General features: G+C 48.2%; 1 protein-coding gene across 2 annotated transcripts in view; it reads left to right on the top strand.

The window, feature by feature from the left end:
- The window catches only part of LOC144782779 (exocyst complex component 3-like), a 380,915-nt gene that overhangs the window by 155,228 nt on the left and 204,065 nt on the right, over positions 1 to 21,622 (top strand). For both annotated transcript variants that reach the window (XM_078662074.1, XM_078662073.1), the window contains exon 3: positions 12,348 to 12,459. In XM_078662074.1, coding sequence (XP_078518200.1) covers positions 12,348 to 12,459 — 112 coding nt within the window. The remainder of the gene's footprint in view (positions 1 to 12,347; positions 12,460 to 21,622) is intronic.

Below are 21,622 nucleotides of genomic sequence, written 5' to 3'. Positions count from 1 at the left end.
TGATGATGATGATGATGATGATTTACACGCTGTTACACAATTCAGCTCCAAGTGTTCCCAGCTGGGACCCGTTGTGCCCCCTTAGATTCCTCACTTTCTTTTGTCCAGAGTGCTTATAATGTGATGCACGCTTACCCGTTCAACTCTCTGAAAATCAGAGAACATTCACAGTGCTATATTGTATAACCTCTTACATTCAAAAATGTGGATGTTTGTCTTTTTGTTTCTTTATTTTAGGAATCAAAAGTATACATTCAATCAAGTGTTGAGAAATTACACACTCTTTTGAAAACTACACAAATGGTGTAAGTACTTACCTGTTGTCCTGTATGTCCTGACGAATGCTTTATAGACCCGGTTGGGCCAGAGAGAGCAGAAACATGTCGACCGTTTTCTAAGAGATATGAGGTGATCCAGTAACTTGATTGGCCACCATATCCAATTTATTTTAATAACATTACCTCTCCTTTTTACATTAAAGTTTCCTTTTGGAGAGGCTTTGTTTTTTAGTTGAAACATTTTCTTTTCTTTTTTCACCTTCCCTCTGGGGGTGTCCTTCACTCTCTAGGACACTGCTACCCAGACCAGAGGTTGCCTCAGGATGAGGCTGGCATATAGCACGTTATTGGACACCCGATGACTATGCCATAACGCTGAATGTGGGGCGGATAACAGATATACACCGCATTTAACATCACAGCGTTTATGAGGGTGATCCACTATAACCAATGGTTATGAAGCTACAAGTGTCCATTCTCCTTTCTGATTAACTGACTATATGCAAATCAGTCTGACCCTGTGCCTCATGGGAACAGTCCAGCCCGAACTGCCAAGCCATGTCTTCCCTGGACCGGAAACAAGCTTCCGAGGACCGGTTTCTGGCATTCCAGCTTTCTTCAGCCCGGCTTGCTTGAATCCAGTGGCAAAGTGAGCAAGGGACTCACATCTGAGCATACCCTGCCACACTTATGGTGGCCAAAAGTGGTACAAAAGGGGGTGGTGATGGACGGAGCATCTGAATCAATCAAACACTCACACCCAGTCAAAAGATCTGGGTTTAATCCATCACCGTTCTTTAGCCCTCTCTGCCACCCCAGTTCAGACATGGCTATATGCAAATCAGTCTGACCCTGTGCCTCATGGGAACAGTCCAGCCCGAACTGCCAAGCCATGTCTTCCCTGGACCGGAAACAAGCTTCCGAGGACAGGTTTCTGGCATTCCAGCCGTCTTCAGCCCGGCTTGCTTGAATCCAGTGGCAAAGTGAGCAAGGGACTCACGTCTGAGCATACCCTGCCACACTTATGGCGGCCAAAAGCGGTACAAAACGGGGTGGTGATGGACGGAGCATCTGAATCAAACCATAAATGTTTGATTCAGATGGACTGTTCCCATGAGGCACAGGGTCAGACTGATTTGCATATAGCCATGTCTGAACTGGGGTGGCAGAGTGGGCTAAAAACGGTGATGGATCAAACCCAGATCTTTTGACTGGGTGTGAGTGTTTGATTGGCTCAGATGATCCATCCATCACCACCCCCTTTTGTACCGCTTTGGCCGCCATAAGTGTGGAAGGGTATGCTCAGACGTGAGTCCCTTGCTCACTATGCCACTGGATTCAAGCAAGCCGGGCTGAAGACTGCTGGAATGCCAGAAACCGGTCCTCGGAAGCTTGTTTCCGGTCCAGGGAAGACATGGCTTGGCAGTTCGGGCTGGACTGTTCCCATGAGGCACAGGGTCAGACTGATTTGCATATAGCCATGTCTGAACTGGGGTGGCAGACTGGGCTAAAGAATGGTGATGGATCAAACCCAGATCTTTTGACTGGGTGTGAGTGTTTGATTGGCTCAGATGCTCCGTACATCACCACCCCCTTTTGTACCGCTAATAACAAAAGAAACATTATTATGTGTGAATCACAGATTTGGTAGGGTACCCTAGCAACCATAAAAGACATTTTTGCTAAATTCGTTTAACATATTTATGTTACAAAGAATCCACAAATAGGTATGGTTTCAAATACAGACGTTCAGTGAGAATTACATAACATTGTAAAACAAAGGGAATGTACAGGTGCTGGAGTCCGAGATAAGGAGAAAAGAAGAGTGCAAAGTTTAAAAGCCACAAGAATGTAAAATTCTTTTAGGGCTGAAAAACGAATCAGTACTTTCTAGTCTCCAGAATTAAGATGTGAAAGAGAGGCCCAATCTGTCATAGATAGATAGACAATTTCTGTAGGCACTGTTAATGAGGCAAGGTTTGACTTTCTACCAAAACAACTAAAGTTCAAGAATCATGTTCAATGGGATTTCATGGTGTCAAATTACTTCAAACACCTGTAAATTAAAGTTAACAACTTCCATGCCCTAGACTTTTTCCATTCTTCTCTACTCAGATTAAAACCATTGGACGCTCAAGTGCAGTGGCCACACGTCCTGCTGCAGGAAGTGCTGGAATTTGAGGTTAAAAAAGGGGGTGGTGATGGACGGAGCATCTGAACCAATCAAACACTCACAACCAGTCAACAGATCTGGGTTTAATCCATCACCGTTCTTTAGCCCACTCTGCCACCCCAGTTCAGACATGGCCATATGCAAATCAGTCTGACCTTGTGCCTCATGGGACCAGTCCAGCCCGAACTGCCAAGCCATGCCTTCCCTGGACCGGAAACAAGCTTCCGAGGACCGGTTTCTGGTATTTCAGCCGTCTTCAGCCCGGCTTGCTCCGGTGGCAAACTGAGCAAGGGACTCACGTCTGAGCATACCCTGCCAACTAATGGCGAACAAAGCAGAATTTGAGGTTGGGAGTATTGCTACCTCAAATTCATGGGATGTGTGGTCCTAAGGAGGGGTTTTGCAAGTTTGCACATTCTCTTATTTTGATTTCTGCTGTTCAATTTAGATATGTGCATGTAAGGTAAAAACTGGGGAGCTATGTAAGACCCTTGGGCTTTAGCAACAACATTACCGATTATGAGATCACTCTTAATTCCGATGCAACTGGTATCAACACTTTCTGGTGCCATCGGAACTACAGGATCCAAAGGAACATCACATATCTGTTTTCTTTCATCATGAGATTTCAACTGGGGAAAGCTACTGAAATCTCCTGATGAAACTTCAGTGGCCGAAGAGGAACAATTGGAGAATTGGAACTGATTCCATGGTAATTCCTCGAGTCTTGGAGAATGGATCAGACCAGTGGCGTAGCTAGTCTTTTAGCCTCCTGTTGCGGTCCCTGCTTTTTTTGCCCCACAACGGCCGCAGTTAAGAGTTTGGGCAATGCTGCCGATTCCTGCATTTGCTGTCCCAAACACCCCCCCTCTCAGCTACGCCACTGGGTCAGACTTCTGATCCACCGGTATTTTCGCCAACCCACCATAAAGTTACTAGAACCCCTATTATTGGTAACTGTAATGTATTCCGCTTCCCCGTAATGGGACACGGACCACAGTGCATAGAGTAACTTCTGCTTTATTCCAGAGGGGGAAAGCCATGCATACACTCCTGCCTGTGCCTCGTAACACTCTGCCTTCTCCGCGCTATCCCATCAGGCACCACGGCTAATTACGTGGTTTCCGAACAACTAGACTGCGACACCACACATCTACCCCCTTAGCAACAACCCAATAGGATAAACGGAATAATACATCTGCTTTACATAAGCGATAAATTGGCTGAACAATAGGTCTGCACCTAACCAAAGAGAGAGAGAGAGGGAGGGAGGGAGAGAGAGAGAGAGAGATAGAGAGAGAGAAAGTGGTAGTGAGAGTGGAGGAAAACAAGGTACACGTTTACATATCAAACTCGCTATATTTATTTGGTAGCACCACTATCCTGCCTTTGCGGGTGCGTGTGAGGGAGGCCTGCTCCTTGTGTGCTTCCCCTATGTGTGAACGTTTCCCTGGTACTCTCCTCCTGGCCCCTGTCATGTGAGGTTGAAGCCCTTTGTGTGATGTCTGCGTTTCTTGTACCGTTGGTTTCTTGGGGTGGAGTGTGCTGGGTGGAATCATCGTTATTCTTCTCCACTGTGGTACCTGCATCACCCCCTGTCTCCCTCATCATGCCAAAACTCCTGGTGCCTGTAGGTGACCCTTCGTTGTCATTATCAGACTCCTCTCCATTGTATCCAGTACGTGAGGTAGTGTCGTCCTTGTGCCACTGGATGACCTTGTTGCATTTGGCTATTCTACTGTGTGACCATACTTTGCCGTCGCTCAACAGGGCAGATCATGAGTAGAGTTCTCTGATTTGCAGGGGCTTGCTGAAACTGCTGTTACCTTTCTTGCCGAAGTTGCCAAGTTTTACCCTGACCCAATCTCCCAGTGCTAGCGAGACTTCTTGCTCTCCATGCCTCCTGTCGTAGTTGTCTTTGTAAATTTTCGGAACCTTCTCTATGTTGTTCCTGACCACTGCCGGAGATCATTTGCTTTGTAGTTCACTTCCTTCTAGGATCTTGAAAGGGCTGTAGCCCGTGAGAGTGAGCGTGATGCATTATGCTCACACTGTGTTCCTGATTTCTGTTACCCAGTTCTTGCCCGCGCTGATAGCCGCTTGAACGGAACCCATGATTACTCAGTTGAACTGTTTGGCTAAACCATTGCCTGCGGGGTGATACACTGGTGTGTGTTTAGCCATGATTCCATTTCTCCGGATGAAGGCCGTCTTTTTCTCCGAAGTGAACTGGGGACCATTGTCGCAGGTGATGATTTTTGGAATTCCTTCTCTCAAGAATACATTGGTAAGAAATGCAATTACTGCGTCTGTGTCCACTTTTTCGCAGACTTCCACCTCCGGCCACTTGGAGTATCTGTCGACTTGGATGATAACATATTTGGGTGTCCCCAAGAGTCTAGGATGGGGCCCAATATGTCGACCGACAATTCCTCCCAGGGGTTGGTGGGAGTGGTGAACTCGCCCAAAGGTGGTCTTAGCATAGTCAGTGATTTTTCAGCGTTGGCGTAATGCTGACACACACACACATACTTTTCCACGTTGATGTCAATGGCTTGCCACCAGTGCGACTGTTTAATTCTCCTCTTCGATTTCACGATTCCAAGATGGCCTTCGTGCATTATGCTAAGAATGCGGTCCAGTAAGTCCCTCAGGGGAATAACCTTGTCCCCTCTGAGTAAAAATATGGTATCGTCAATTTTTTTTGGGGGGGAAATAGATTTTATTCAGTAATATCCAGTGATGTAGGAGCAATACAATGGGATTTTAGAGCTTTCATCATGCTGTTGTCAACATTTATCGATAATTATGTCTGAAGGTCACACATTACCAGTAAAATATGGTAACGTCAATGATGGACAATTCATCGCACACCTCCCAATAACTCCTGAAGTCATCTCTCATGTGCTCCTTCTCGGGCCATCTCTGTGTGACAAAGATTTTCACTTTGGACAGGTCTGGGTCCTTGTCGTAGGCTGTCTTCCACTCCTGCGCACTGATGATGTTCTCCTGGACTGACGTGAGCACCACCTGGTACTCGTCTCATTCACTGTGGTTTGGCGCTCCCTCCATGGCTGCAGAACAGCTAAGGTAATCCGTCACTTTGTTCTTCTGTCCTGGCAAGTATTCCATGTCGTAGATGAAATCCAGAAGTCTGAGTGTCATCTTGGCAATGCGCAGGGTGGCCTTGGCATGACCCCTGGATGTAAGGACCTCAATCAATGGTGCATGGTCTGTTCTGAGGGTAAATCTGTAACCCCATAGATACTGCAGAAACTTTTCCATGGCCCAAATGGATGCCAGCATTTCTTTTTCGTTGACGCTGAACTTCTCCTCGTTGTGAGCGAGGGGTGTGACATGAAACCTATGTTGGTTTCTGTACCATCCGTGGATCGTTGGGACAGGACAGCCCCTAACCCCTTCTTGCTGGCATCTGTTGTCAAGATGCTGAGGGCAGAGCTGTCGAAACCTTGCAGGGAATGGCATTGAAAATGTCCTTCTTGATGGTCTCAAGTTCCAGGTCCAACAGTGGGGTCCAACCGAAAGTGTTCAAGAGTTAGCGCAGACTGTGTGTTTTGGTAGTGAAACTCCTGACAAATTTGCTGTAAAATTCTGCTAACCCCAGAAACAAGAGAACTTCGTCTTTGTTACTGGGCTTGGGCACGGACTTGATGGCTTCTACATTTGCTTTCTTCTGAGAAATCCCATTATCTCCGATATTGTGCCCCAGATATATGACGGTGCATAGACCAAATCTGCACTTCTCCAGTTCTGCTGTAAGACCTTTTTCTGAAAGTGTCCGTAATACTGCTTGCAGCTTGTCATCATGCTCCGTTTTGGTTTTTCCCATGACGAGTATGTCGTCTTGGAAATATAAGACGCCGCTGCTGTCTTTGAATAACTTTTGCATTCATTTCTGAAATACGAAAGCGGTGGACGCCAGGCCGAATGGCAGTCGCCAAAATCTGTAGCAGCCGAATGGAGTAATGAAGGAGGTCAACTTCCTGCATGAGGGGTGAAGCAATATTTGATGATACGCGGCTGTGAGGTCCATCGTGGAGAACCACTTGACTCCTAGGGTCTGGGCCAACAATTCATGATTCTTGGCAGTGAGAATTTGTCCACTAGTATGTTCTCGTTTTTTTCTCTAATATCTACACAAAGATGCACCTTCCCGTTGGGTTTCTGTGCCACAACCAAGGGCGCCAACCATTCAGCGCTTTCAACGCTTTCAATGATGCTGTTGTCTTCCAGACGCTGCAATTCAAGCTGCACTGCTTCCCTACAGTTGAACGGGATGTTCCTGACTTTTTGGCTGACCGGTACGGCGCCATCTTTTAGTAGAATATTGTGAGTGAATTTTGAAAGCTGCCCAATGGTCCCGCCGAAGACATCGTGGAACTCTTCTCTCTGGTTGACCTCATCATGCCTGGGAGGGTAATCTGTCATGAGTACTTGTTTTTCCCCTTTTCTGCCTCTTACAGTTTGCCTGTGGTCTCCCTCCCCTTGAATTCGAATTCTAGTTGTCAGAACCCAACCATGGGGATCCTTTCTCCTGTGAAAGTAACGGGATGTACATCTGTGGGGTGTGGTTGGTGCCCTATGGTGTAGGCAAAATCCCTGTTACAAATCTCCCTTTGGATGATCGTGAATGGGGACCCTGAGTCTGCCTCCATGGATATCTGGACGCCCCCAATAGTCAATAAACAGATGAGTTTTTTCCTAGCCTTGCAATCAATACCCAACACATGTTCATCAATGCACAAAATACAATCATCGTCATCATCAACCTCCCCCACTTCATGATCTGATTTATACATGACGCATTTGACGGAGGCGCTGCTGGGTCTCCTTCTGCAGACTTTCCCAAAGTGTCCCACAACACCACAAAAGAAGCATTTCACATGGAAGGCAGGACATCGTTTGTCATTGGCCACGTGCGCCTGGCTGGCTCACCTGTAGAAACAACCCTTCTTTTCAGGAGGTCTAGTGAGTCCTGCAGAGTTCCTTGTAGGCCTCCTGCTATTTTTGTACCCTGCATTGGGGGCCGGTTTGTCATTGGAAACTTTTTTGTTGCTCACTTTGCACACAGTGAATTTACTTTCACTGTCTTTCTTGGCCGCCACCGCACACCTTTTTGACAGTTCAGCCTTTTTGACGATCACTATGATTTCATTAAGGGGTGTCTCCCCACTCACCCACAATTTTTCCTGTACATTAGTGTTGACAGTGTGCATTATAATCTGATGTAAATGTAAATGTACAGGAATTTATATAGCGCAAATCACCAAGCGGTTTCTAAGCGCTTGCTTAGGGAACCCATCCTGGTATTCCCCTGTGAGATAACCCCGGCAGGGTATCCGCAAGGTGAAAACCAGGCATCCCGCCGCGAGGGGCCGTTGTGGAGATTAAGCAAGCTATTGCCCAGAGTCGCAGAGTGTGAACCCGTGAATCGAGTAGGCACCGGAGCGAGAATTGTCGAGTCCATGGACATTTTAGGACTCAAGACCCCGCCGAGCCGGGAATTGAACCCTGGTCCCGGGCGGACCTCTGCTTCCAGGTCTGCCTCCTCTAACCAGTGAGCCACACTTCTCCACTGATCACGCACTAAATCATCATGAAGATTGCCAAATTTGCAAATCCACTGCCAGTTTATTGAGCGCAGCCACATAGTTCTCCACTGTTTCCGTGTCACTTTGTTTCCGCTGAAAAAAATTGTATCTGTCTATGGCCGTGCAAATAACAGGTTGGTAGTGACTGTCTAAATCATCTAAAGCGTGTTGGAATACATCTTCGTCGTCTGCCACTCTCATTTTTTTTTACCATGCTCTCGTACACTCTCAACCCTTCCGGCCCTAGATTGTGCAATAGAATTTTCTTTCTGTGTTTACTGGAGAGGTCTTCTTCCCCTTCATCTTCCAGGGCAGACAAGTAGTTGAGGAAGTAGCTCTTCCAATCAGACAATTTCATGGCTGGCTCTCCTGGCTTTGGGAGGAAAGGCACCGGGTTTGTCAGGGAAAAGGTTTGGGCACACATTGTGGCTGGTAGGAATGCTCCAGGAAGAGAAGACCATCCAAGTTAGAAGGCGCAGCAACCAGCCGTGGGCAGCAGTGGAATTGGGTGTAGAATATCACTTGAAGACAGTCCCAGTACACCCAGTAAGGTTTATGGCAGAAGTAATGGACAGTACTACATGCTGAGGGCACAAATAAACAGTGCACAGTAAAGGCTGGCCGATGGGTCAAAGGTGATTGCCAGGAATGATGCAAGTGTGCGTGTTACTGTGATACCCTGCTCAGGACACGCTGTAAGAACGACCAGCTCAGAGGCAGAGGGGCAGTCAGTGTTCGCAGGCAATACTTGGGCAGTGGTCCTGGTTGGAGTATAGTGGCTGATGGACCGGCCGTGATCTCCCTGAGTGTATTCACTGTCACGCGTGCATGGAAGATGGCCGCCAGAGGCTACCCAAAATGGCCACAGAGACGTAGCGTTCTCGTGAGGGAGTGGGTGAAAAGAAGGTGCAATGTCAAAAGCGCAGATGGTGTACCTTGAGAACTAGACTCTTGGGAGGCTGAAATTGAAGCGCTTCTGGAGGTATGGCCGTTTGGAGTGGTAGCCGCCAGTCCCAACGGCGCTCTCCCTCTCCAGCGACTGGAACCGTTGTGCACCCCACATTGTGTGTAATGCACGTTGCGGCGCGACGCGCCGAGCAGGCTGAAGCGGCGGGGTTCTTTCCGACTCGTCGCCAATCTGTGATGTATTCCGCTTCTCCGTAATGAGACACAGACCACAGTGCATAGAGTATCTCCTGCTTCATTGCTGGAGATGGAGAGCCATGCATACACTCCTGCCTGTGCCCTGTAACACTCTGCGTGCCCCCGCACTATCCCATCAGTCACCACGGCTAATTACATGGTCGTCGAACAACTAGACTGCGACACCACAGTAACTTTACGGTTGGCAAAGTTTCCAGACAGAATATTAGGGCATGCAGATGAAGCCCTTAATGGTGCGAGCATCAGTACTAAGCACTGTGGCTGCAAGTCCACCTTGTGTGGGAGTGACAACATTCAAGTGTTTTGTGGTGACAGTATTTGCTTGAGGTGCTTTGGTTCCCTGAATTGCATTTCTCCTACTGACCAGTAGATGCAAAGGTTAGGAAGGATTTGAATACAAGATTCTGATGAGTATGTTCTCAGCAGGTTTATTGGCGTGTATTTTAGAAGGGGGTCATGCCACTTCTGCAAACTGAAAAACTGAACAGTGAATGGATATGTTTCCCATTCTCACCATCCTGAGTGAGAATCATGTTGTGGGTGTGAATAACACTGTAATCTGGACTCAGAGAATTTGTTCCATCTGTTGCAAGTTATTTGGTTAAGAAGATCTAAGTTTGCCACTTGTGCTGCAAAAAGCAAATCAGCTGTTTATTACTGTAAATGTCGACAGACCCCATATCACCTTTCCCACCTTAGAAACTCTGCTGGCAGGCACTGCTGCTGCTCTTCAGGTGACAGCAGTGGTTACATGTCTGAACTTCTGTCAACTGCCACTGTTTGAGATAAGGTTGCACAGCCCAGCTGTATAGTGGTACTATGTTAAAAGGGGAGAGGGGAGTGAGAAAAAAGCACAGAGAAAACTGATTGCTATCGGTTTATCCCAGCCCCCCACACCCAAAAACATATTAGCATCAAACAAAAGGCTTTAAATCAGGAAGTTTGATGGTAACCTAAGCTATGGCACAAATGTATATCTGAAAAGCAAAGTCTGTTACTGACTCAAAATGCTTGCTAGAACTTCTCCCTGGCATGAAAATAACTACATTGACTCGGAAATACAGAGTCTATTTATGTGCATTTCCCCACTTTTCAGGACAAAAACCAATGACGTGTTCTACCTGCTGAGAGCTAGTGATGAGTGGGAGGATTGGGTAGGAACTCTGGGGTTAAGGCAGGATCTATTTTGAGGAGCACTGTCTGCTCCCTGTGCTGCTATTGTGTTCCAGTGGTTGCCGAGCTGTGCTGCCGCCTACAGTCTCTGGCCCTGCAGGAGTAAAGACCGGTCCAGTGTCATTGACTCTATACACGGAAATATCAGGGCCCAGATTTATCAAAGGATTACATTGCCCTTGCATAATACAAGGGGACTCAAGGGCAGTGGGATTCGAAGTCAGATTTATCAAGCCATACAAAGTCACCTTGCGTGGCCCTGCATTGCTTGGTAAATCTGGAGAAGCGCAGGCAGCCCAAGTTGCTGCCTTGTGTTACTCTGCGCTGGGAAGGTGTTACATGGGTGTAGTGTGGGAGTCCCGAGCACACACCCAGGCTTTTTTTTGCATTCCCAGATTTACCAAGACTAGTAAACCTGGGAATGCATTAAAATTGTACGCCTTCCCAAAAGATGTGCAACAAGGAGAAATATCTTTATTTCTCCCGTCGTTTCCTCTTTCTAAGTATTCTGCATTCTACAGCAGACTTAGAAAGAGGAAACCGTCTCTAAGGATTGTTTTTATAAATTCTTTTTAGAGGTCCGACACACCTGTGTGCTGCTGGTTAATACCTTTGTTAGAGTCTTTGGATTCAGAGGAAAACTTACCAATCATTTAAGGGTGGAGCTTACAGCACTTCCTAATAATTCAAATGTCAACCGATGAGTTGGCCTCCAAAATTCAAAACATTTCTCTGAATAATTTCTCTGAATAAGTAACTTACGAGAAGGATTGAAGTTTCCCCAAAACATATTAAAAATGAATATGTTCCATAAAAACAGCAGCGCCAGGATTGTCTTGAGCACGATACTCCCCCACCCATTAGGAGACCGGGGGCTGCGGCATGAAGCAACTCTCGCTCTCCTAATGTGCAGGCTAGTGCGCATGTTCGGGCTGGTCGGAAACATGACCAGCCCAAAACCGAACATGCAAACTATTGCTGCTGTGCATAGTGTGCTAGACCATCACCACCCTACCACCCTTGCTTGTTGTCACTGTCAATCAAACTCACGCTGAGTGCTGCCCTACCCCCTTCAGCGTCTTGATTGCCTCGGGCGTGGCCTGGTGACCGGCCGGCCCAGAATTAAGTAACTTAGAACGAAGTACGAAGTTGTTTACTGTAACGATGAATGGAGCCATGTGGCAATAGTGGGGCAATGCCCCAGCGCCCAATGGACACACCGCCAGTGGCTTTCAAAAATGTAGGAGAGGTGCCTCTCATATGCTAATTGGTCAGCCACCACTGCATGATGTGCCACGATGCCTGTTTCTTGCACTGGCACATCACTGTTCTGTTCACTGCATATGAATAGGGTGAATTTGTATGATATTTCATTTATTTGAAAATGCTCAATAATCACATGTAATGAATATTCAATAATGTAAATTGACTGCCTAATATAAATACATTAAAAGTAAGTTAAAAGCATACTACTAAACTGATTAATCTTTGTGCTAATTATGTTTCAGTTGTAAATTCCCAAATTAGTTTGCCCAGGCTTAAATTGCCTACCCATGCTATTTATCCACATATTTCCAGCTGGAAAGACATGCTGAAAATCTGTTTGGCAAATTGAAAGCCATGTGCTTATTGCAGGTTGCAAAAATTGTAATTTCGCACTACCTGCAGAAGACCTCTTGCAAATAGCATGTGGGAGATGCAGTTTGTATTTGGGCAGTTAACACTGGTGCAATTAGCTGTTGATCAAACACCCCGCGTCTTGGCCGTTTGCACCTGAAGTGGATTTGGCACAAGGGTTTCAGTTCCGACTTGATTGTTTTAGTGTATCTGGTATAAGAAAAAAGAATGCAGTTTTTAAAATTACATGCATAGATTTCTGCCGTGGAGATACTTATTTTGCAATATCACATTTCAAAGAACTGTAAACGCATTTTGTGTTTGTCATAGGAAATTTATGGGATTCTCTGATCTCCACGTGGAGATTCTGGAAGCACAAGATCCATCACTACATAGCACCTGGACTTTCAAGGCTGAGAAAAAATTCCTAAAGTGTGTAACGGTAAGTCATCGGAATATTATGATTTGTGCTAAGGAAGAACTCTCACACATTTATCAAAATCTAGATGTCTCAACTGTTACTATACTTGCAATGTGAGTGCCTAAGTCTGGTTTCTCACATGTATCAATTCAATGACCATAATAACCCCCTAAAGGATGATCTCAACTACTATTCAAGCTCATCAAATACTAGAGCTCACTGGTATCATTTGACCACAATGCCTTAAGGCCATGAGGCTGCCGATGGCCTCACTGTAAGTGACACCATGTGGCCTTTGAGCCCAGTCACATCACCAGTTATAACATGATACAATCTGACCACAATCATGTTAGAAATTCGGTTCCTGGTTAGCTGAGTTATACCCCTGAGCTAGGCAGGACTCACCACACTAGTAAGAGTAAGTGAAGTACACAATAAAAGTTTGCCTATGTTCACCCTCTGGTAGCTTGACACAGAGCAGTTAGGCTAAACTAAAGAGGCTATGTGTAAAGTATTTGCGCAACACACTGTAATACAGTGAAAACACCACAAAAATATTCCACACACAGTTAGTAAATAGTATTTGCTTTTCTCTTTCAAACAGGGCCAAAACGACAAAAATCCCAATTTACAAAAGTATAACGATAACCACAGTGTTGACATCAAACGTAATTAATAGGTTTCACTCACACAGATCCCAGGGGGGATCGATAGTTATGTCTCCTCAAAGTTTCCGCATGCCACAGGATCTCTCTGGATTTCAGCCGGCCGCTATACTGTGCAGGTCGGCTATAGGAACCTTTCGGATCCCGGGTGGACATAGTACCTTTCGCTGGCAAGGTCGTCAGCCTCGTGCTCAGGGACCCTTGTTGGTTTACGCTTGGCGTCGTCGTTGCCCTGCCAACAGTGAGGAAAGGAAGGTTGGGCTCAGGTGCGATGTGCTGCTCTTGATCCAGACCCCGCTGGCATATGTGTTGCCCTGGCAACATTTAGGTAGAGGAGTGCGGCAATCGATTGCTACACGCTGTTTCTTCATCTGGACGTCGCCTCCACTCAGAATGAAGCACAGCTTCTGGGATCCATGGAGCCCCGAGCACAGAGCTCAACTGCAGATGTGGGCAAATTCTGGTCTTGGTGCAGAGAGCACTGCAGGCAGTCTGGGTCAGAGTCACTGCCTTTGGAAGTGTCAAGTGCTGATCTTTGCAAGGCTCAGCTGCTGGACTCATGGATGGCAAAGTCCGGTAGCTGTGTAGATGAAGATGATGGCCCTGAGACTTCATGAACAGGTGGCAAGCTAACATGCCCTTGAAGTTACTTAAGTTGCTTCTAGAGGTTTTAGCGATACGGCTCAGTCCTTCTCACTGGCCATCAAGAGGCAGCTGACAGCAGGACAACACAGCAAAGAAAGTAGCAAAATGTCAGTCCCTCCTACAGCACAGCACAGCAATCAGCAGTCAGCAGGTTAACAAAGCAAAGCAGTTAGCAGAGTGACAGTTCCTCCTGCAGCCCAGATCCTCTTCCGGGCAGAGTTTCCTCAGGTCCCAAAAGTGAATAGAGTACATAGTGTCAGAGGTCCAGTACTTATACCCATTTTAGCTTTTGAAGTAGGGCGACTTCAGAGAAAGGCCTTTGTGGTGCACAAGACCCTGCCCTGGTTCCAGGCTCACAAGAGGGGAGTATACAGTCCTTTGTGAGGGGACAGGACCTAGCTCTTTCAAGTAGATGTGTCAGCCCCTCCCACACATCCTGCTCAAGCAGACCCATCAACATGCAGATGACCACTCAGGTACACCTATCCTTCCTTTGTGTGTGTCTGTCTAGAAGGAATGCAGGAAGACATCTGCCACCCAGCCCCCACATATATTCTAGAGACAGATAGAAAGCACTAAAGGGTTTAAGTAAGAAAATGGCATCTTTTTAAAAGTTAAATAAGAAAAGATGCCTACAAGGGATTCATTTTAAATTTGATTTTTCTGTGATCTATGTTATCAATGTATGTTTGTACAGACCACTTGAGAGTGCCACTTACCTGACACGCTGCAACCTTGCCTTACAGTGCCTAGAACCACGCCGCCACCGCCAGGAGTCACGGGGGTGTTGAAACAGCGTCGCCGCCCCGGGACTACGAATCCCGGCAGCCTCAGCGGCGGCGCGCTTGGGTGATGCCGCGACTGCGCCAGGAGGCGTGTGAAAGCACAGCAGAGCCCGGCGGAGCTGGGGGACAGACCACTTGAGAGTGCCACTTACCTGACACGCTGCAACCTTGCCTTACAGCGCCTAGAATCACGCCGCCACCGCCAGGAGTCACGGGGGTGTTGAAACAGCGTCGCTGCCCCGGGACTACGAATCCCGGCAGCCTCAGCGGCGGCGCGCTTGGGTGACACCGCGACTGCGCCAGGAGGTGCCTAAAAGCACAGCAGAGCCCGGCGGAGCTGGGGGACAGACCACTTGAGAGTGCCACTTACCTGACACGCTGCAACCTTGCCTTACAGCGCCTAGAACCACGCCGCCACCGCCAGGAGTCACGGGGGTGTTGAAACAGCGTCGCCGCCCCGGGACTACGAATCCCGGCAGCCTCAGCGGCGGCGCGCTTGGGTGACGCCGCGACTGCCCCAGGAGGCGCGTAAAAGCACGGCAGAGCCCCGCTTCGCGGGACGAGCCGGGCGAAGCCCGGGCCAATGGCAGGCCCGTTTAAGCCCGTTCGAGCACGGTTAAGAACGGGACGGGCCACCTCACTAACAACTGGAGACTAGATCAACAAGGTTAGTGTTTCAATATATATTTTGGGGCCCATATATATCTGGCTGTGTAGTTACACTAGCCTTCTACCTGTTGTAATCAAACATGGCTGCCATGCCTGAAGAGGGGACTGTTGGAAGGAAATCGACTAGTGGCACACTAATGGGCACTTTAGATAATTTTCTGATTAGAGTGTCATCAGCCCTGGCAAATGACATAGAGCTCACCGAGAAAAGGCTCTCTCTGGACATTGCCTTTGATAAAAGATCTTCCCTGGGCACCCTGGCGAGGAGTAGATCGCCACGGAGTCATTACGCTGACATAGAGGGGACGCTCCCGCCGTCGGGAGTGGAGGCAAGACCCCCATCGCCCCAGCCAGTCATTATTCTTGATACATGTGATGCCTCGCTTAATAGCAACGGTCCCGAAGAGGATGCAAATAGAACTCCATCACCTAATATAAGAACACGCTCAGCAAGCCAAGCAAAACTGGGAATGGTACGACAAACCGGGGGTGCACCAGCAAAAAGAAAGCGACCAGGAGCTCAACCACACATGGGGGGAAGGAAGGCAAAAAGTGCTAAAAATTCTGCTACTCAAGAGGATTCTGTGGTAATCCCACCACACAGCTCTAAGCAGAATGGTCCATTAGATAAAGATGTTCATAATATGAGTTTGACCTCTGTGGGGGTGGATTCTTACCCTGATTTGGGCCCTCTGTTTTGGAAAAAACTGGAGGGCACTATGAAGAAGATATGCCATCCTATCCATGATCGGTTGGACTCAATAGAAAATAGACTGGTATGTCTTGAACTTTCCCTTTCACAAGCCCAAAAGAAGGCAGGACTGAGGAACAGTACCACTGCTGCACGCCCGGTAACATCATCTGGGCATATTACAACTGATCTTAGTTCTAGTGGTATGATGATTGAGGGGGACAAAGCAAGTCAGCATAGTAAAGGAGTGCCCCCTGCTATCACTCCGCCTCTGGTGCCGGCAGGGGACGGAACTACAGTACATACCAATAGACGTCCCCAGGCTTAGAATGTTGCTAAAGCCTTACCTCTGGTTCTACATAAAGTAGGGGCTGAGCCATCATTGGTAGGGAATAGTGGAACAACACAATGCAATGGCAGAAGGAGGGAAGTTAGACAACAAAATCTTCCCCACGTACCCATGGTACATGAGGACGCCCAACTACCGTACATTGATCTCCCTCCCCAATCTGCCCCTTTTGTAGTAGTGTTGGTGGGGGTCCCACCAGTTGCCCAAGGGAAGCAGGAATCTTATCTTGAAATTAAACATAAGTGTATTTTTTGGCTTAATAAGTACCGCCCATTGCCAATTTTAATATGCGAGCTGAGATCATGGGTGTTAGAAGAGTCAACTGGATTGGAGGAAGATGTAAGACTGTCGCAGGGGACTGTATTATTATTAATTTTAGAAATTACAGATGTGTCAATCACATTTGTAATTGGCCTTACAATGACCACTCCCCTGGGATCCAGGCTCTTCCACTTGCTTACTTCTATGGCCCTCCAGTTCCCTCTGAGAGGGATATTTTTCAGCAGGGTATCACACCAAATTATTGCCCACTGGGGAATGTAAGGTTGTTTAATAGATTCGAGGCTCTCTCTGGCCTGGCGGATTGCGACTGACATCATGCATATTTTAGTTCCGCCTTATGTAGCACAGAAGAGAGGAACAGGGATCAGGGAGAACTGAATCTGAGCCTAAATTTAGCGATTACACAGGGGAATAGCGCAGTGAGGGAGGGCAATGTTGGTTCTAATGTTAAAGCCACTAAAGCCACAGATAATACTGTGAGGGAGGGCAATGCAGGATGTAACGTTACAGTGATTGATAACATGGTGAAGGTGGGCAATGCTGGTTATAATGCTACAGCCATTGTTAATAATGATAATCCACATTTGTATAGCGCACAATCACCCGTTAGGGTCTCTAGGCGCTGGGGGCCGTCGGGAAGATTAAGCAAGCTATTGCCCAGAGTCGCATGGTGCTGGGCTAACCTGCCGCCGGAGCCGGGGATCGAACCCTGATCCCCAGATTCCAGCGTCAGTCGCCCTGGCCGCGGCGCCACACCTCTCCCAACACTGTATTATATAATGATTCTTATTCCCTGGAATGCCAGAACATTGTATACCATAGGTTAAGTGATGATTCCACTGGGGGCGATTTGATTCCAGTTTCCAAAGAGCCAGTATGCTCCACCTCCTTTATTTCATGGAATGTGGCAGGAATAGGGACAAAAGTTATTTCGCCTGATTGGCAGGAATTTATTGATCACTTTGATATATGCCTGTTCCAGGAGGTGTGGGCAACTGATGCCATACATAAAGTGGGATACTTGAACTTTTTTGTCCCAGCAGTTAAAAAAAGTCAAGGTCGCCCTATGGGTGGTCTGGTCATATGGGTCAGACAGAGTCTTAAATGCCACATTCAGCAGCTTTCGGTGGCAAGTAGTAACATTTTAGTTGTTAGACTCAAATTTTCAAATGCCTTAAGAATTTATATTTACAATGTATATGCAAGGGGGCTCCCGGGTGGTAAGAAATCTGATGTGGTTACAATGGCAGACACATTGTTACAGGCTACTCCCCCCAGTATACTACCTTTAATTGCGGGGGACTTTAATACTAGGTTTGAGCCCCTCGGTTTGGACGATACTGGTTTAACAGAGGAGGAGGACCTTAGGTGGGGAATTCCACAACTGGGTACTAATCCTATAAAAAAATGGACAGAGGCCGCGATACAGATGAAGGGCCTCTGTATGGGGAATCAGCTAAGGGCTGCTAATGGGCGCACATTGTCAGACAAAATGGTAAAGGAAACGTTTGACAATGGTGTAAGGGCAAGTAATATTGATTATTTGCTTGTCCCGCTTAAGTTGTGGAGTACTCTCTTAGATATGGAGGTGGTTGCTCGTGTTGAGAGTGACAACAACCCTCTTTCGGCATCGTTTAATTTGGGACTTCGTAAAAAGAATGTGGTTCCTGGAAGACCGATCTTGCCTGATTTGGTAATATCAAATGATGAGCGCCACCTTAAGTGGTGCCAGGTTGTGGGGCATCAGGAAATTATTTCTGACATTAGTGAGGACCTGGAAGGAGCATAAGCAGCTATTGAGGAGGCCACCTTGCTTGGCCCTTCGCATCAACCTCTGATGGAGATTCATAATAGCCTGTTTGCTAAATTAAAAAAATATTTTTGGAGGAGCTTGGCGGGCACCCGAGATGGCCGCGTGAGCTCAGCGCTCCTGGACTAATCCTGACTTTTTACGAGGATTTGTGTAGAGGACACTGGGCTGATTGCCCTGGACTTTTTGAAATTTGATTTGGACCCGGGGTGCCGGAGTTACATCGATTCGGACTTTCGGGCTCCGCCCTCGAGGTACGCCCGGGACTGGGTGAGGCTCAGTGGCCGTCTTGCAGTTGAACAACAACGGCAGGGGGATTCGACTTGTGGGTCCCCCTCTTAAGTTTCGGTTTCGTTTCTGCCTCAGACTGAGACATCCGGCAGAGGAGCCTGGCCTGGGCTGAAGTCGGGGCACGGACCGGCTGTCGGGCCTTTGGCTGGTTTATTCTCCTGTCTGTTGACCCTCCCAATAGTGGTACCCTTGCTGCGGTTCTTTGGTCCCGAGGCCCTGCTTTCCTGTGGCCATTCTATCGAGCCTGGTCGATCTCCTAGTGACGCAGTTCTATCATGGCTGGCAGAGGGGACCGAGAGACTCAGAAGACCAAGACGCCCTTGCGTGGGGGCCCGGTCCAGTCCAACGTTATGGACCGCTACACCCATTCCAAGGGGTCCCCCGGAGCCGCCCTGCCCGGATCAAGTAATGCTGATCACACTGTGGATGCGTCAACGGAGCCGTCCTTGCAGGACGTCATGGGCGCCATTTCTGCCATGAAGGAGACGATAGGCCAACAATATGAAGCTTTGGCTCACAAAATTGACACCGTGGCCATTGATGTGAACTTGATTCGTGCTGACCTGTCGAAAACCAATGAGAAGGTGAAGTCGTTGGATCTCAAGTCATCCAGTCTCGTGGAAGACGTTTCGGAGATACAGACGGAGATCGGCAACCTTCGTAAGGTGAACGACTTCATGACCCGGCGCTTGGTTGACTTTGAGAACAGGGCCCGCCGCTGTAACGTGCGCGTGGTCGGCGTTCCGGAGAATCCAGAACCTCACTCGGTTGATCTCCTTGTTGAGGACTTGATCCAGAACCACCTCTCCCCGTCTGGTTTGACTAAGTTTTTCGCAGTGGAACGTGCCCATCGTGTTCCGGGGGGCAAGGGTAAGCCGGGTGCCCCGCCGAGGCCTATTGTTGCGAAACTCTTCCATTATAGGGATCGGGACGCTATCCTGCAAGCATCGCGTGTGAAGGGCCCGGTGGCATTTGAGAACGCCACGGTGAACTTTTATCCGGACTTTTCTCAACAGGTCCAGAGACAGCGTATGGGCTTCCGTGATGTCAAGAAACGTCTCCGAGACATGGGGCTCCGCTACGCCATGCTTTTTCCGACCAGGCTGCGCGTCGAGTACAACGACCGAACCTTCTTCTTTGATCGGCCTGATTCTGTAAATGACTGGTTGGACTCTCTGCCTGACCGGCCTCCTGGGACTGAGTCCGCCGCCCACCCGGGTGGTGCTGAGGGTGGAGTGGAGAGCTGAACAATCCGCCTACGTCTGGGCCCTCGAATAGAGTAAACTCTTCAGGGATTGAATGCCTCAGTGCCTCTACTGTTTGTGTGTTTTCCTCATTATCTGTCCTACTCGGGGTGGCGGGTGGGCCAGAGCCTTTCCTCCTCCGGGGTTCTTTTTGTAGAATAGGGGTTCTTGGGCGACAGGCACACTGCATGTTGGGGTGGCTATTTAGCATTTTGCAGGGGTGCAGGGTGGGGCGTGTTTTCTTAATTGTTGGGGGGTGGGTGATTGGGATGTTCGATGTTTATGTGTTATGTTTTCAAGGCGAATCAATCTTGCTTCTGATATTTGTTATGTCATGCTCATCACGGGGGGGTTTCGGCGTTGCTGTGTGGGATGGGGGTAGCGGGTTGAGGCTGGTTTCGTGGAATGTTAATGGTCTGGGAGATCGCATTAAGCGGAGCGTGGTGTTAAAATGTTTACGCCGTTTATCTCCAGATATTGTTTTTTTGCAGGAAACTCATTTGGTGGGCAATTCTTGTCGTGCGATGAATAGGTGGGGATATCGCCTTGCTGCACATTCGGGGTTTACCACTGGTTCCAGGGGGGTGGGTATCCTTGTTCGGGCTTCCCTCCCCCTAGCCATTGATGATGTGATCCTTGATGATCGGGGGCGTTATGCTGTCCTCGTGGGTCGCTATGAGGGTCGTACCCTCTCCTTGTTTACTGTTTATGTGCCCCCCGGCCTACAGACTTCCACCTTTTCCGATTTGGGCCGTGTGTTGCTGAACCTTCCTGACAGTACTCTTTTTCTTGCAGGCGATTTTAACTCTGTGATCTCCGGTCTACATGATCGCTACCCCCCTAGGGATACTCCTTCGGCCCAACAGTGGCTAGGTCGGTTTTTGGACACGTTTGGTTTGGTGGATTGCTGGAGGCTCATGCATCCTACCCAGCTCCAATACACCTTCCATTCGGGAGCCCATGGGAGTCTGTCTAGACTGGATTATTTCCTGATGCCCGCGGCGCAGACGCCGGCGGTGCGTGAGATCAGACACCTCCCCCGGGGCATCTCTGATCATTCTCCGCTCTGGCTTTGTTTTGAGTTTGGGGTGGAGGCGGCGGGCCGAGTGGCTCCTATCAACCCCTGGTATATTGCCTCCCCTGAGACCCGAAACCTTTTGACTAAGTCTTTAGATGCCTATTTTTTGGACAACGAGGGGTCGGTTTCCTTGGCTGTGTCACTGTGGGAGGCCTTTAAAACAGTGATACGTGGGCAGGCCCTTTCCCTTATTGCTCAATCCAAGAAGGCTAGGAATCGAGAGGTGGTGAACCTTGAGACAGAGATTGCGGAGAGGGAGGCCGACTTAGAGTCTGAGGTCACCTCTGATAAACTCCACGCCCTGGGTCTGAAACAATTTGCTTATAAATCCTTGGTCACGGATGCGGCTAGACTGATGTTTCGGGAACAGCAGGGTCGTCTATATGATGTGGGGGACAAAGCGGGTAAATTGCTGGCGTGGTTGGATAAGAAAGAGAGAGCGAATCGTGTGGTGCCTGTGATTCAGTCGTCGAATGGTGTCGCAGTGACAGACCCGGTTGGAATAGTGGAATGTTTTGCAGAATATTTTCGTGTGGTTTATACCCCTGTGTCAGGTCGGGATGTGGCTGATTCTCGCCTTTTGCTGCGCGATATAGCTTTGCCCAGTGTTTCCGATCTAGACCGTGTCTCGTTGGAGTCCCCTTTTACTACGGATGAAATAGCGACTGCCATTCG

Source organism: Lissotriton helveticus, chromosome 9 (assembly GCF_964261635.1).
Source record: "Lissotriton helveticus chromosome 9, aLisHel1.1, whole genome shotgun sequence".
Taxonomy (NCBI): Eukaryota; Metazoa; Chordata; class Amphibia; order Caudata; family Salamandridae; genus Lissotriton; species Lissotriton helveticus.
Note: the sequence above shows the minus strand (reverse complement) of the source record. Positions and strands in the feature narration are given on the sequence as shown.